The sequence below is a fragment of the Gossypium raimondii genome, chromosome 6 (genome assembly GCF_025698545.1).
Source record: "Gossypium raimondii isolate GPD5lz chromosome 6, ASM2569854v1, whole genome shotgun sequence".
In the NCBI taxonomy this organism is placed as follows: domain Eukaryota; kingdom Viridiplantae; phylum Streptophyta; class Magnoliopsida; order Malvales; family Malvaceae; genus Gossypium; species Gossypium raimondii.
The window spans coordinates 3311897-3327555 of record NC_068570.1 but is presented as its reverse complement, the minus strand read 5'-3'; the positions used below and the strand labels follow the sequence as shown (position 1 = coordinate 3327555).

Genomic DNA, 15659 nt, shown 5'->3' with positions numbered 1-15659 from the left:
TTCTATTAAAAATTTTATTCATTTGTATTGTTAAAAACTGACGGAATAACTAAATAGTGACATATGACATGCCACGTGTACCTCATGTTCACTTACAAAGACCAATTGTAATACCCCTAGAAGAGAAGGGCACGTGGTAGGCCATCGCATGATCCGCAAGTGACCCCTCATGGGCGCCTTAGTAAACTAACATGCGGATGGTCCACAATTCACCCCTCATGATACACTCCTTGCAAGATTATATTGGCTTAACCGTCTAGTGCAATCTCAAGGACAAAAGTGCTAGGGCAGGGCAACCTATGACACAAGCGAGATCATGCAACATATACTATGGTGATAACTGACCTATAGCGGCAACACCTGACCAGACCATACAATCGTGCAGGATACCGTTTGAACTGCCATACAACACTACTAGATAAGAAATGACTCACTATATTAATCTGGTCACCCAAGAAAGTAAGGGATCCTTCTTCCTCCTATCATCACTACTTCCTTCTTCTCCTTCCTCCTCTTTCCTTCTCTCAGGTGAACCAGCACTCCCCTCCTCCATCACGACTTCTTTGTTAGTGATCCGTATCAATAATGAGAATGTTTAACCCAAAATAAAAAAATATAACACAAATATTGTGAATTGATAAATAAAGAAAATGGTGCAGCTGCCAAGCCAACCTGGCTGGCAGGCAAAGGTTATTGGTGGGATGTTGGATGTGAAATCAAAGTCCCTCTTAGGTCATAGAGCCCATCCATGTCTTGGTTTCATTTGTCTTCTTATTACTTTCCTCTTTATTTTTTATTCCATTTTATTTTTATATGTTTGTCTAAACATTGCCTCTTTGGGTCTTATTAACTATATAGGTATATAATAAAGTACATATATATTGTTTGCTTCTGTAACATGTTAGGTAAAGAGTAGCTCTTGCTTTCCAAAATTATAATCCTACATTAGCTTCCACTAGGAGAGGTTAGTCCAATTAATATGCTTTCAGCTTTACAGAAAACACAAGGTTATATTATATTTTGTCACTCAAATCATTTTTTGATTAATCTGAAAAATAAATTAATGTTAATACATTCAAATAATTATAATCGGGATTGATTATTATAATGTGTTATCAAATTAATAATCAAACTTAAATAAAAATATCGTTTTTTGTTATCTTATTAAAAAAACCACGTAATTCTTATGGTTGTTTAAAATGGACTAAATCAATTAGTCATATCGAAAACTGATCAATACATTAACCTGAAGAAAGAGATTAAAAATGCATAAGTAAATTGTGATTTATTAGTTAAGCGTTCGACTCATCGTTGTATCAAATAAAATCCATCTTTTTATATATTAAATGGGCCATGGAAGGAGCCTAAAACTACTATATGAGTTGGGTCAGATTGGGCCCTAGTTTTTAATTTTTTATTTATTTTTCCAAATTCATTTCTGGCCCAATATGAAATAGTTGGTGGATCATATTCACTATTCATATGATATTAGTATGCCTATCGCACTCAAAATTATATATGAATTTTAATCAAATGTATAATGTTATTGTTGAGGGGAGTTTAGTTTCGAACCTTAACGGAAAGTATTGTCCCATTCAGGAGTTTTGTCTTCCTATTCTGAGGAGAACTTGATTGGAGTCAGGGAGAGTCTCGATCGATGTAGATACAACTTGCAAGCTCATGAGATGGGTGTTGGTATTATTAGAAATATTAATTATGCAAGTTGCATATCGAACCATAGACCAATGTTTAAATGCCTTACCTTAACATACATGGTACCACTTGGCTAGGTATGACTTGCAAGCTCATGGAAGGGGTGTTAGTATTGCTAAGGTAAGGCATTTAAGCCTTGGTTGATTCGACCCCTCGTAGGTGTAGCTTGCATAATTAATATTTCTAATAATACTACACCTCTCTCGTGAGCTTGCAGGTCATATTTACATAAACCAATGCTTTCCTTGGAGTGTGAGAGACAAAATCTCTGAGTGGGACAATGCTTTTCGTTAAAGGTCCAAGATTCAACCTCCCATAACAGTTTTACATAAATTTTGATTTTGTGTAATTTTATACATAAATTATTTATTTGATTCAATTTTTAAAAAATACTAATACAAGTATTAATATAGAATAATTTTACATTTACATATTTCATATTTAAATTATTATATTTATCTAATATATAAATAAATGATGTATTTATTTAAATATGTACAGTTAAATCAAAATTAAAGTTTTATGTATACAGCTGAACCGCAATCAAAGTTTCATCGGTATAATTGCACCAAATCAAACTTTATATATCAAATTGCATAGTAAATCAAAGTTCATGTCTAATTTTGAGGTTTATTCCAAAATAATTGACACCCCTAAGAAAAAATTGATATAATTTAGGGGTCAAATCTTGAATAAAGGCAATATAATGCCAGACTCTGTTCATAATGGCTTCCAGTCTCTTCTTTAGAGCGTCGAACCTTGTTTCATCGGCAAGAATACGACGCCGTATCCCACTACTCGGTGCGTTTTGCGTCCTGGGTTTGGGGTTTCCCAGTCTCTGCTCAATACTCCCTTCTTCCTCTTACCTCAAGACGAGTTGTCCTCAGTCTCCCCATTTTGTTCATATAGAAAGGTAAATTAATTAAGTATAGCAACCCGCATTTGATTTTTTTAAAAAGATTTAATTCTGATTTTCTGTTTAATTTAAGCTCTAATCTTCGTTGGGATTCTTCTCTTAGGTCGAAATTTAGTACCCAATCAGCAGATAAGACCGTTCAGGCTGTGAAAATGGAGGGGAATAGCAACATTGTTCCAAGCATCGTCGTCTATGTTACTGTTCCTAACAGAGAAGCAGGTCCTTTTTTCTAAACTCTTTTTTTTGTGTGTGTGCTGAGAAGGGTAACTGTGATTACTGTAATCAAATGGAATCTGGGTTTGTGGAAAGAAATCGTGTTTAGCAATTACATTGGGAAAATAGCTAATTGATAAACGATCATATTTCATTTTTTTTCAAGCTTTCTCATCTGTTATAATCTTGTGGGTTCGCTATTAATTGGCACCATGTCATGTAGAAATTTCTGGGGTTTTATATTTTGTTATGGCTTCCTTATTTTAAAGTGGCTGATGAATTTTCTGGATGATCCTTTACTAAGTGGTGCATGTTTAAAGTAGTTGAAACTCGAAACTTGAAACTACCATTCTAATTAATGCACAATGTATACATGCAGGTAGGAAGTTGGCTGGAAGCATCGTGAAAGAGAAACTTGCAGCTTGTGTAAATATAGTACCAGGTTATGCATATAGCTCTTTTAATTTGGGTCATCATATGGTTATATGTTCAACCATGTGAGTTATGGAATTTAGTGTTTTATGTGTCATCATTGTTCATGATCTGTTTTCGGGTCTAGCTTACCGATTTAATCTTGATTGTTTAAGAAAAAGTAAATGTTGAAATGATCGAGCTGGTTATTATTCTTTAAACGGTTAATGTGTCTCAAGCCACCTTGCAGCGTGAATCCCTTGCTTTGAAACAATGACAGTAGGTTCTAAGCATGTGTAGATGTTTTCAAGATTTTTGTGATTTTGTACAGAACCCCTCTAATCGAAACCAGTTGATCTTTCCCTCCCTCTCCTATGACACATGCTCTTGTTTTTCTTTCGTAATTTCACAAGGGAGAGACTCCTTATATTTTTATTTGTGTTCACTTGAACAATAGTTTCTGAGATAGGTTTGCTATATCGTGATTGCAGGTCTGGAGTCGGTGTACCTATGGGAGGGAAAGGTACGAGACATTCTCTAAGATACTTGCTTTTGTTGGACTAATGAAAGTAAACGTTTCTGATGGACTTGCGTAGCTAAGTTTATATGCATTTTATACAACTGAGGACTCAGGTAAGTTAGCTTGTTTAACCGAATGCCATTTCTATCGGTTCTGCAGATAAACTCAGATCCTGAGGAGATGCTCATAATCAAGACAAGGCAATCCCTCTTGGAAGCTCTAACAGAGCATGTGAAGGCAAATCACGAATATGAGTAAGCGCAAAACCTCTCTCTTGTATATTTTTCAACAAAAATGTTAAAAGACCTGAATTCCTTTGAACTCCCTCTTTACCTTTTCTGTTTTTGTTTTTCTCAGTGTGCCCGAAGTTATTGCCTTGCCAATCACTGGGGCCAGCCCCCAGTATCTAGAATGGCTTAAAAACAGTACAAGGGACTGAACTTCTCGGATGTAGTATATGAGCTGGCATGAATGTCTGAAAACATGTAAGTGCTCAGTTATGGTTGTGTTATGAATGGCTTCATCTGACTCGAATAAAGGAAGCATGTCATGTTCGTAATCGGAAAGATTAAAATCTATTTTCGTAGGAAAAAAGATGTGTTGGAGTTGGTGTGTTTTTAAGACAAGGAATTTGCTCTGATAAATGCAGCCTATTATTTGTTCTCCAATTTACAAGTAGAAATACGTTACCTAGCTCGTGTTGAGTAACAACATATAATACATATATGCATGATGTTGATAGGTAAAAGTACCATGGAGGTCTTTGTACTACGAGTTGGATTGCATTTCGCCTCCCTTTACTTGAAAATGGGCAAATTAGCCTTTATATATTAGATCAAAGAGTAAATTGGTCTTTTTATTAAAAATTCCATCAATTTCTATTGCTAAAAACTTGTCCTTTTAACAATCGAAATGGATAATTTGCTCTTTAATTTAATATACAAAACTAATTTACTCATTTTACTTTTACTGATGTATGAGCCTAGCTTGATCCCAACCCAATTTGGCCTATAAATACCTCTACAATCCACCCAAAAGCCTATAGATACCTCTACAATCCACCCAAAAAATAAGGGTAAACTACACCATTATTGACTAAATTATGGATAAGTTTTCATTTTGGTCACTTAACTAAAAAAAGTTACTATTTGATCATTGAACTATTAAAAGTTCTCATTTAAGTCACTAGGTTGTTAAAATTAATATTATATGACTTTCTCTGTTCGCATTGTCTACATCAATTGGAAGTTTTCTTTCCCTTTCTCTTTTAAAGTTCAATTTTATTTCATGAAATAACTTTAGACGTTACGAATCTGCAAATAAAAATTCAAACATCTTCTTTCTTCGATTTTCGACATTGGCCGTCAAATCAATTTGGATTTAATGTATGTTTTTTTACTCGTCAATGGGTATTGATCCACCATATTGGTTGTCGAATCGTCGTTTGAAGCTTGATGGTAGACCAATTTAAAAAAAAACTTAATAGTCTAATGACTTAAATAAAAATATTTTAATGGTTCAGTGACTTAAAAGAAATTTTTTGGATAGTTCAGTGACCAAACTATAACTTTATTTAGTTAAGTGATCAAAATAGAAATTTACTCATAATCTAATGACTAATGATGTAGTTTACCCAAAATATAACCTATCGTTGGGGTTTTTTTGGAAAAAATCGTCGCATCTTTCTACGATTCTTTATTAAAAATATTCAGTCCATCAGAATAGAAGTTAAAGAGGGTATTTATGTTCGTCGTGTCCTTTATATGGAAATCAAAATAAATGCTTCTCTTGATCGGCATCGATGAGAATTTGACTCCGCACAAAATTGAGACAACGAGTCACCTCTGTAGTGCTAATAGATATTATTATTTTGGATTAAATTGTGAAAAAAAAATAAAAAATTTAAAAGATAGAATATGCTTTTAAGTTTTTATATATATATTTTTTATATTTGGAATTTAATTATCATGTTTTTACTTTTAAAAATTAATCTCTATTTTTCAAATTTAAAAATTTAGGTCCATTATCAATCTTGTTAAAACTCTTTTATTAAATTCATTGGTATGACATTTCAAGAAAAAAAAACCTCACTTGATATTCAAGAATTTAATTTTAATAGCGTTAGGATTTCTTAAATTTCACATAAGTATTTTAATTATAATAAAGTATTTAAAATAAATAACGATATTATAAAAGTTGATGTATCAATTTATGTCAAACAATAAAATATAAAGATTAAATCTCAAGTTAAAATGTAGTACATGAACTAAAATTGAAATTTGATCATTATCGTATAATCTCAACAAAAATATTAGAATTGAAAATTAATCATAATCTGATAATTTCAAACAAAAGAAAAGAAGCGAAATATAGTGGTCCAGTGTAGGTCTGTTCATGAGCCGGATTATTTGTTCAAGCTTGAAGGTCTGTTTGAAATTCAGAAGAGTTTGAGCAAAAATATTAGATTCAAAAAATGGGTTGAACAAAAAAAAAAAATAGGTTCGTTTAAAATATGAGTCAGGCTTAAGCTTAAACATTCAAAACCTAAGCTTGACTTTTTTTTTTTTTAAGTTTATAATTTTTATAGTAACAGATAATACTATTATAATGTAAACATTAAAATTTTGTTGAGATGATTATATATAAAATTTTAATAAATAATATATATAGTTATTAAATGTTAAAATAATATAATATAAATATGTATTTTTAAATTAAAAATATAATATAGGCAAACGTAAAATGGGCTTGAATTAGCCATTTAAATTATGAACAAATTTGATTAAAATTTTAGATCTATATTTTGGGCTGAGTCGGACTTGGGAAAACATAATGTGTATTAATATCATACTTAAGCCCAACCTGAATCTGATCCATAAATACCTCTAATCAAGTGTCATGAAGACCCTGAATTAAAATTTAACGATCATCTTATTTCTTTTTGAGTGACTCAAATGAAAGCGTTCTAAAAGTTGGGTGAACAACCTAGTAGTTCACCTTTTAAAAACCATATAAGATGTAAATTAAATTAAAAAACATTAAAAGCAAGGACTAAATAAAATAATTGAAACTGCAAATTAAAGTTTAAAATTGAGGGTAAATTACACATAAAAGCCCTATTTTTTAAATTTACCGAAATGGGCCTGATATTTTATTATTTACCGGAATGGGTCATTTTTCCCGAAATCGCGTCCACGTCAGCGCGATGTTAGGGGATGTGTCAACAAATCACGTCCACGTCAGCGCGATTACTTACATGGCGACAAATCGCGTCCACGTATGCGCGATTTGCTGACATGGAAGCAATAATTCATGAACAATTTATGTTTTTTAGCTTGGAAAACTTTGAAAGGCCATAACTTTTGGCTCGGTTGTCCGATTGAGACGATTTTTTTTTATTTCGAATAACTTTTCAAGATCTACGCGCTGGCAAACAGCCGAAGGCGGTTTGCCGCAATTTTCGTCGAAAAAGATCATTTTTTGCCTCTAAATTTTGATTTTTTCGGTTTAAAATTAAATTTTGAAACATTCAAATCATTATTTTCCTTATTTATTTGAAGCAAACACCAGATTTTTTTTACAGAATTATTGTATTATTTTTTCTGATTTGACACGTGTATGGAATAGGTCCGATAAATCGTTAGAACGTAAGTAATATAATTAAGATAATAACAGTATTTTTATAATATGTCAATTAATTAGTTTAGCTTAGTTGGTTAAGATGTTTGCTCTTTTTCCTTAGTACCTTGGTTCAAATCTTGTTGGTAATAATTTTGAATCTTTTTGTACTTGTTGCATTTATTTTTTAATCAATTAACTCTTCAATATTACATTAATATATATTATTAGTACAATAGTATAGACGGATTGACAATTTGAGCTACAATATTATGAATATTAACTACAATACATAATTTGAGTTACATATTACAGTAATACATTAATATGTATTATTAGGGGCAAATTACACATAAAAGCCTTATTTTTTTAAAATTTATCGAAATAGGTCCGGTATTTTATTATTTACCGGAATGGGTCATTTTTCCCGAAATCGCATCCACGTCAGCGCGATGTCAGGGGACATGTCAGCAAATCGCGTCCTCGTAGGCACAATTTGTGTCCACGTAAGCAAATCGCGCTGACATGGACGCGATTTACTGACACGTCCCCTGACATTGCGCTGACGTGGACGCGATTTCGGGGAAAATGACCCATTCCGGTAAATAATAAAATACCGGGCCCATTTCGGTAAATTTAAAAAAAATAGGGCTTTTTTTTGTATTTTGCCCTAAAATTGAGGGACCTAAATTAAAGTTTACCTTTTTTCTTTTATTCTATTATTTCAATAATTGTTTAGTAATAATTAATCCGTATTTTAGGTTGTGTCGCCCATGGTATACGTGACATCCAATAACCTATTATATTAATAAATAATTTATATCATTTTGAAATTTCATTTCATTTTTATATTGTTTTAATAAAAAAATCATTATTCAAATTTTTTAAAATAATTATTTTATAATTATGCTCTAATGTAATGTTTATTTTTATTTTCTTACCACATTCAAATCTAGGACAGATATGTTAACTTATTTACATAAAGATCTTGGATTATCCCATTTTTCATCTCTTAATTTTTTTTTTTTGATAAAAAATGGGCCCAAAGCATTACCTCGAATTAACAAGCATCGACAAGTATAAGCCCATAGGTGTCGTTAGAAAGGTATAACGTTTATTAACAACAAGTTTACAAAGGCTATCAGTCAATCTATTACTCGAACGAGCGACCCACTCAATCCAACTCTTAATTTTTGAATAAGTGACTTAGGGTTAATTTAGAAAAATATTGTGAAAAAGTAATTATGAAATATTCTGTTTGATATTTAAGTATTCAGTATTGTTGTTAAAAAACGTTTTGGAAAAATAAAATGTTTATTTTAGACATCATATTATAAAGTGAAAAATAATATAAACAATGTTTAAATTTGTTAACATTATAAAATTTCAATAAAATATTTTTTATTATAGCTCATTTTAATATTTTAATATTTAAAATAGAGTTTAAAATATAATATATAAATATTAAAATATAGGTGCTGATCATATTCCATAACTCATAAATAGGAGGATAATACGCTTCATCACACTTGAATCCACGCCATCTTGTATTGACAACAATATCAATCGAGTTAAGACTCAATCGGTAATAATTACAAATTTAAATATACATTATTATGTATTTAAAACATATTTTAATAAAAAAAATATTTATATACCTTACATACAAATTAGAAAAAAGAATACATTACATTATAAACGAAGGTCATCATTTGATTTTAATAGTATTTTGTTGCTAAATATAAAAACTGGGTTTTAACTGTGGTTACTTCTCCAAAAGTGGGTAAAAGTACTATAATGGCCTTTGTATCTGGAATCATATTACATTTTATTTTTTCTTTAAAAAATAAGTAAATTATTAGATTAAAGTGTAAATTAGTCCATATACATTAGCATGAGGTGCACGAGGAATGCTACGAGTTATTGTCCAGAGCTACGGCCTTGCCTCTCCCTACAAATGGAAAATTTTAATTCAATCCCTCTATAATAAAAAAATACAAATTAATCTATAGTAAAATTTCAATTTGTCCCCACTAAATATGAAGAAAATTCTATTTAATCCTTTAAAAAGCAATGAAATTATATATTAATACATGATAAAATCACATTTGGATCTATTAAAAGTTTTATAATTAAATTTTGGCCTCCCTTAAAAGAATTCATGGCTTCGCCCCTATCACTGTCTGATTATTTGATCAATCAAGTCAGTTTTTAATAGTACAAATAGATGAAAATTTTAACAGAAATAATTAAATTGTTCTTTGATTTAATGTACAATGATAATAAATATAACCCGACTCCTACTACATAACATTCATGATACTTTTACTCGAAAAGTGTAGTATAAAACAAGGATTTGAAAAATCTAATTTGATTTTTGTTAGTTAATTAATTATTAGTAGAATTTTGTTTGTAAATAAAATAAGCGCACTGTCCTAAATCCAAAAAGTGCGACGGATTTTTCGATGTACAAAAACAAGCTGCCACTTTCAACGGTCTCCAAAGGTCAAAACCGGTGAAAGGAATATTCCAAGGGCGTCACTGTAATTACGTCCCTTCCAGCATCTTCACCAACCAATCACTCAACGAGTGAACAAGGTACAACCTTTCGCTTCCGAACAAGCCGTATATAAACAAAAAGACATAAATAACCTTCCGCAACTCAACTCCTAAGCACAGCACTCTAAATAAAACGAGTCCACTCACAACAAAGCCATTTCAATTCATAATTTCTTCAATGGCTTCTGTTTCAGGCTTATGTTCTTCTTTTCCATCGTTGAAGCCTAATAACAGAATCGGCGGTGAACTCAGTCCGGTTCGCAAAGACTCACTCGCAGTGTCGACTCGTTCTAACTCGAGCTTTAAACACTCTGTTGCTCGTGAATTATCTGCTGATTTGTCGAAAACGAATGATGTCGCGGGTTTGAAGCAGGCTAAGCAAGATGGACTCGAGAAAGATCCTAAAGCGCTTTGGAGGAGATACGTTGATTGGTTGTACCAGCATAAGGAGCTCGGGTTGTACCTCGATGTGAGTAGGATCGGGTTCTCGGATGAGTTCGTTTCCGAAATGGAGCCCCGGTTTCAAGCCGCGTTTAAGGCTATGGAGGAACTGGAAAGAGGCGCCATCGCCAATCCTGATGAAGGACGGATGGTTGGCCACTATTGGTTGAGGAACGCGAAACTCGCGCCGAATCCGTTTCTGCAAGTTCAGATCGATAAAACTCTCGCCGCCGTTTGCGATTTCGCTGATGCCGTCATCAGCGGTAAGGTTAGTTTTGGCGATTCGGCTTTAACTCGCAGTTACAAACTAATCGATCGTGGATGTTTTAAGTAATCAAATTGTTTAATCCGTTTTTGAACTGCAGATTAAACCACCTTCTCCAGAGGGTCGTTTTACTCAAATACTCTCAGTTGGCATTGGAGGTTCGGCTCTGGGCCCGCAGTTCGTCGCGGAAGCATTGGCTCCTGATAATCCTCCTCTTAAGGTATGCTCTTTGGATTTCACTCGGAGTACAATACCAATTTTGTTTCTTTTTTTTGCACAATTTGATCCAATTTCGTGTAAGTAGATTGTTTTTTAAAGTAAATTGAATAGGACACTTCATTATTTATTGGCAATGAGCTTTGAGGGTTTAGTCTGCTGATAGATTTGTTACAGCAATGTTCTAACTTCAGTTTCGAGTTTTTTATTAGCTTTGCAACTGAATGATTTTAGGTTTTAACTATATGTATATGATTGGAATAGGCTATTAATAACTTGTTCTCTTTATTGGCTGGCAGATAAGATTTATTGATAATACAGATCCTGCTGGAATCGATCATCAAATAGCACAACTTGGGCCTGAGTTGGCTTCTACTCTTGTAATTGTGATTTCAAAGGTCTGCGTCAATTCATCCTTAATCTCTATACTGTTGGTTTTCTTGTTTCATTATTCGTTGATTTTATGGGTTATATGAAATATTTGTGTATTTATCTGATAAAAACATATCTACTCAGAGTGGAGGTACCCCTGAAACAAGAAATGGTCTATTGGAAGTACAGAAAGCCTTCCGTGAAGCTGGTCTGGATTTTGCAAAACAGGTTTTTATCTCAGGTTCTTGTTTCTGCTTTTATTTGTTTTCCCCTACTTCAGAGTGTCATTCCAAAATATTACTTCGTTACTTAATTCAAGGTAAGTTATCATTGGCGGATATCTTAGAGGCTTCATAATAGAGTTAGCTCGATTGCAATTGGAATAAATTTGTCATAAAATGCTTAAAGCCACACATATAGTTTTGAGCTTTTTCTGCTCTTTGCTGCCACCATAATGGAGATTGTGTACAACTACCCCTATGATTTTATTTTTCTTTCTTTGTATAATTTGCCACACATATAGTTTAGTGGGCTTGTTGAATATTCTGAGTTATTAGATGGTAGATTGATATTTTAAACCCTACTCCCTACTTGAATTGTGCTTAGTTCACTCTAATGATCCCTTGGATAGAAACTTCACTTGGTACTTTACTATTTCATTCAGATCAGAATCTTGCATTGTTGCTAGGTTTTTCTTGTACTCTGGAAGATGGTTCCGCCAATACTATGATTCTGAACTTAATATGTGTTTGACAAAATGCTTAAAGCCACACATATAGTTTTGAGCTTTTTCTGCTCTTTGCTGCCACCATAATGGAGATTGTGTACAACTACCCCTATGATTTTATTTGTCTTTCTTTGTATAATTTGCCACACATATAGTTTAGTGGGCTTGTTGAATATTCTGAGTTATTAGATGGTAGATTGATATTTTAAACCCTACTCCCTACTTGAATTGTGCTTAGTTCACTCTAATGATCCCTTGGATAGAAACTTCACTTGGTACTTTACTATTTCATTCAGATCAGAATCTTGCATTGTTGCTAGGTTTTTCTTGTACTCTGAAAGATGGTTCCGCCAATACTATGATTCTGAACTTAATATGTGTTTGACAAAATGCTTAAAGCCACACATATAGTTTTGAGCTTTTTCTGCTCTTTGCTGCCACCATAATGGAGATTGTGTACAACTACCCCTATGATTTTATTTTTCTTTCTTTGTATAATTTGCCACACATATAGTTTAGTGGGCTTGTTGAATATTCTGAGTTATTAGATGGTAGATTGATATTTTAAACCCTACTCCCTACTTGAATTGTGCTTAGTTCACTCTAATGATCCCTTGGATAGAAACTTCACTTGGTACTTTACTATTTCATTCAGATCAGAATCTTGCATTGTTGCTAGGTTTTTCTTGTACTCTGGAAGATGGTTCCGCCAATACTATGATTCTGAACTTAATATGTGTTTCTTACGTGTGCTCTAATGCAGGGTGTTGCTATAACACAAGAAAATTCTTTGTTGGACAACACTGCAAGGATTGAGGGTTGGGTAGCCAGGTTCCCTATGTTTGATTGGGTTGGTGGCAGGACCTCTGAAATGTCTGCAGTTGGTTTGCTTCCTGCAGCACTTCAGGCATGTACTCCATGGATTTAATATTTAATGTGGTTATAAGTTCACTTTTGCCGGTTTTTTCTAAGTGAATGTTGCTGCAGGGAGTTGACATAAGAGAAATGCTTATTGGTGCATCCATGATGGATGAGGCCACTAGGAGCACAGTCGTAAGTTTCACATTGGTGTCTTATTAGTTCCTATAACTTCCTTGAATGCTGAAATCAGGAGAACTGAATCATCATAGTTGTTTTTTACTTGGTGATTTTGGGTTGCTTGTCTTTATTCCCTTTGTTTTGCCTGTAGGCAGTTTCCGAGCATGGAAAAACTTGCTTCTCATCTTCTTCTACCATGTTTTAGTATGCTTTTGATTTGTATCTTGCTGGTATTCCTCCTATCATTGCAGATAATATCTCCTGATTGACTTACATATTTTTCCTCCTTTCCTTCAGCTGAGGAAGAATCCTGCAGCATTGCTTGCTTTATGTTGGTACTGGGCAACTGATGGGATTGGATCTAAGGTATTCAATTCTTAGCTATATTGCAGATCTTATGTTGTCCAAATTTTGGTTTCTCAAAATAAAATAATGGCTTCTCTTGTTGAATTCTTCAGGATATGGTTGTTCTTCCTTACAAGGATAGCTTATTACTATTTAGCAGATATTTACAACAGTTGGTTATGGAATCGCTTGGCAAGGAGTTTGATCTGGATGGTAACCGGGTATGATCACACCACTTCAATTAGGATGCATTTTTTAGACTACTTTTGGTTCCCTGGTGGCCACTTTGTACAAATGCTAATTGAAGCTAAATATTAGTAACTAAGTGATTGCCAATTGGACCTCTAGTTATCCGGGGAAACATTTTATTTGCTTTATTTGTGGTTTTGTGTAGAATATTTACTCATTGATAAACAAGTGAGTTGCTTTCTCACATTTACTTAATTCATTAGGTAAATCAAGGAATTTCTGTTTATGGAAATAAAGGAAGCACAGATCAGCACGCGTAAGTTTCCCTTGGACCTTTGAAATTGATTTGATCTCTATTGATGCAAGCAATGTGGAGACCTAATAATAACCTTTTCCACTTATCTTCAATATATAGCTATATCCAACAACTGAGGGAGGGTGTGCATAATTTCTTTGTGACCTTTATCGAAGTTCTACGTGATAGACCCCCTGGTCATGATTGGGAGCTTGAACCGGGTGTTACATGTGGTGACTACCTGTTTGGAATGCTACAGGTTTGATAAGCGCCGGTTTTCTAAAACAAAGGATTTTGGAGTGTACGTATGATGCAGACAGGTAATATTTGCATTTTATAATATTGATTGTGTAGGGCACAAGATCAGCTCTGTATGCAAATGACCGAGAATCCATCACTGTCACTGTCCAAGAGGTGACACCTAGATCTGTTGGGGCACTCATAGCACTTTATGAGCGAGCAGTTGGAATTTACGCCTCGCTTGTCAACATCAATGCTTATCATCAACCCGGTGAGTACATGTTTTGTCTTCAATTTTAAAAAATTCAATTCTTGAAGTGAAATAAGCAGGATATTTTGTTGTTGGGTTCATGTTCTGCAACCTAGCTGTTTAATCTTAATATTTTTATCGGGTTAATTAATCTGATTGGTCTTGTCTTTTCTATTTCGCATTTAATTTTCACCGTAGGTGTGGAAGCTGGGAAAAAAGCTGCTGGTGAAGTATTAGCTCTACAAAAGCGGGTTTTAGCGGTGCTCAACGAGGCCAGGTATCCGATGTCAAATGTTTGATGAATTAGAATGTCTTTATAAATCACTGAATTTAATAAAGTGTCGACTAAGGAACCTTTATAGATTACAGCTGCGGATATTCTCTCTTTCTTGCCTCGTAGCCATTTTTCTCTCCCTTCTTCCTCTTTGATTCAAAGGCTTGATGACCTTCAAATGCAATTCTCGCATTTCAATGCGCAGTTCTTTCATTGTGCTTGCGGTATTTGTATGCCTATCTTGTTTTCGTTGTTTGTTTTTGCTGATTAGTGTTTTTCTGTTTCGCTTCGTTCAGCTGTGAAGACCCTGCCGAATCATTGACGCTTCAAGAAATCGCTGACCGTTGCCATGCCCCGGACGATGTATGCGCAAAATAACCCTTGACCGACACTTCTAACATGATAACATAAATAGTAATACTAACCTTGCTTATTTTTTTACTACTGCAGATTGAAATGATATACAAAATCATCGAACACATGGCCGCCAATGACCGAGCACTAATCGCCGAAGGAGACTGTGGTTCACCATATAGCTTAAAAGTTTTCCTCGGCGAATGTAACGTCGATGAATTATATGCGTAAGTGAATGAAAACTCATGTCCTCTTTTAAGCTTGTACTTTCTATAGAGAGGAAAAAAGAAAAAAAAAATCGAATAAAATTAGTTTACGATGCTTGTCTTTTTTTCTGGGAACCAGGTTGTTACCTATTGTATCAATGTTTTTGAGTTGGAAATAAACATTCCCTCACAGTTTCCTTGTTTGTCATTTGAAAGAGAAAAGAGCAAAATTTCCAGGATTTTTATTACACAAGAGTCTTCATGTTTTGATATATTATCGTGACTAGAGTTGTCCATGGACCGAGTCAGGTCAAAATTTCCATGACTAGAGTTTTCTAGCCCTAGCTTGGAAAATGAGCTTAAAATTTTACTCAAGCTCGGTTAGGATAAAAATACTAAATTTGAGTTCGACCCGACTCATCCGTATTAAAATTTTTTATTTTATTATTTTTATATTTAAAAATATAATACATCAAATTTAATATATATATATATAT

The 15659-nt window shown here is 33.4% G+C and overlaps 3 protein-coding genes across 4 annotated transcripts in view; all 3 read left to right on the top strand.

Annotated features, from left to right (window-relative positions):
- Positions 1 to 15659, top strand: part of LOC105772543 (MADS-box protein SVP) — a 94199-nt gene that overhangs the window by 17063 nt on the left and 61477 nt on the right. The window lies entirely within an intron of this gene.
- Positions 2417 to 4441, top strand: LOC105774232 (protein CutA, chloroplastic). Its single transcript, XM_012596634.2, has 6 exons — positions 2417 to 2626; positions 2733 to 2848; positions 3222 to 3284; positions 3745 to 3776; positions 3933 to 4027; positions 4131 to 4441. Exons 1-6 carry the CDS (start codon positions 2439 to 2441, stop codon positions 4210 to 4212), a joined length of 576 nt encoding a protein of 191 aa, XP_012452088.1. The 5' UTR covers positions 2417 to 2438; the 3' UTR covers positions 4213 to 4441.
- Positions 10068 to 15370, top strand: LOC105773480 (glucose-6-phosphate isomerase 1, chloroplastic). 2 transcript variants are annotated; one of them, XM_052632659.1, is made up of 14 exons: positions 10068 to 10659; positions 10757 to 10876; positions 11172 to 11270; positions 11389 to 11472; positions 12735 to 12882; positions 12963 to 13024; positions 13307 to 13375; positions 13468 to 13575; positions 13807 to 13859; positions 13959 to 14097; positions 14193 to 14349; positions 14527 to 14605; positions 14899 to 14965; positions 15053 to 15370. In XM_052632659.1, exons 1-14 carry the CDS (start codon positions 10129 to 10131, stop codon positions 15185 to 15187), a joined length of 1851 nt encoding a protein of 616 aa, XP_052488619.1. In that variant the 5' UTR covers positions 10068 to 10128; the 3' UTR covers positions 15188 to 15370. The 2 variants fall into 2 exon arrangements, with proteins under 2 accessions (XP_052488619.1, XP_012450890.1); XM_012595436.2 differs by having other exon boundaries at positions 10069 to 10659; positions 12735 to 12878; positions 12959 to 13024.

Coding starts and splice junctions, on each gene's coding strand:
- LOC105774232 (XM_012596634.2), top strand. CDS start 2,439: ATGGCTTCCAGTCTCTTCTTTAGAGCGTCGAACCTTGTTTCATCGGCA. Junction 2,849..3,221: donor TGTTCCTAACAGAGAAGCAG/GTCCTTTTTTCT, acceptor GTATACATGCAG/GTAGGAAGTTGGCTGGAAGC. Junction 3,285..3,744: donor TTGTGTAAATATAGTACCAG/GTTATGCATATA, acceptor TCGTGATTGCAG/GTCTGGAGTCGGTGTACCTA.
- LOC105773480 (XM_052632659.1), top strand. CDS start 10,129: ATGGCTTCTGTTTCAGGCTTATGTTCTTCTTTTCCATCGTTGAAGCCT. Junction 13,576..13,806: donor TTGATCTGGATGGTAACCGG/GTATGATCACAC, acceptor TTAATTCATTAG/GTAAATCAAGGAATTTCTGT. Junction 14,098..14,192: donor ACCTGTTTGGAATGCTACAG/GTTTGATAAGCG, acceptor TTGATTGTGTAG/GGCACAAGATCAGCTCTGTA.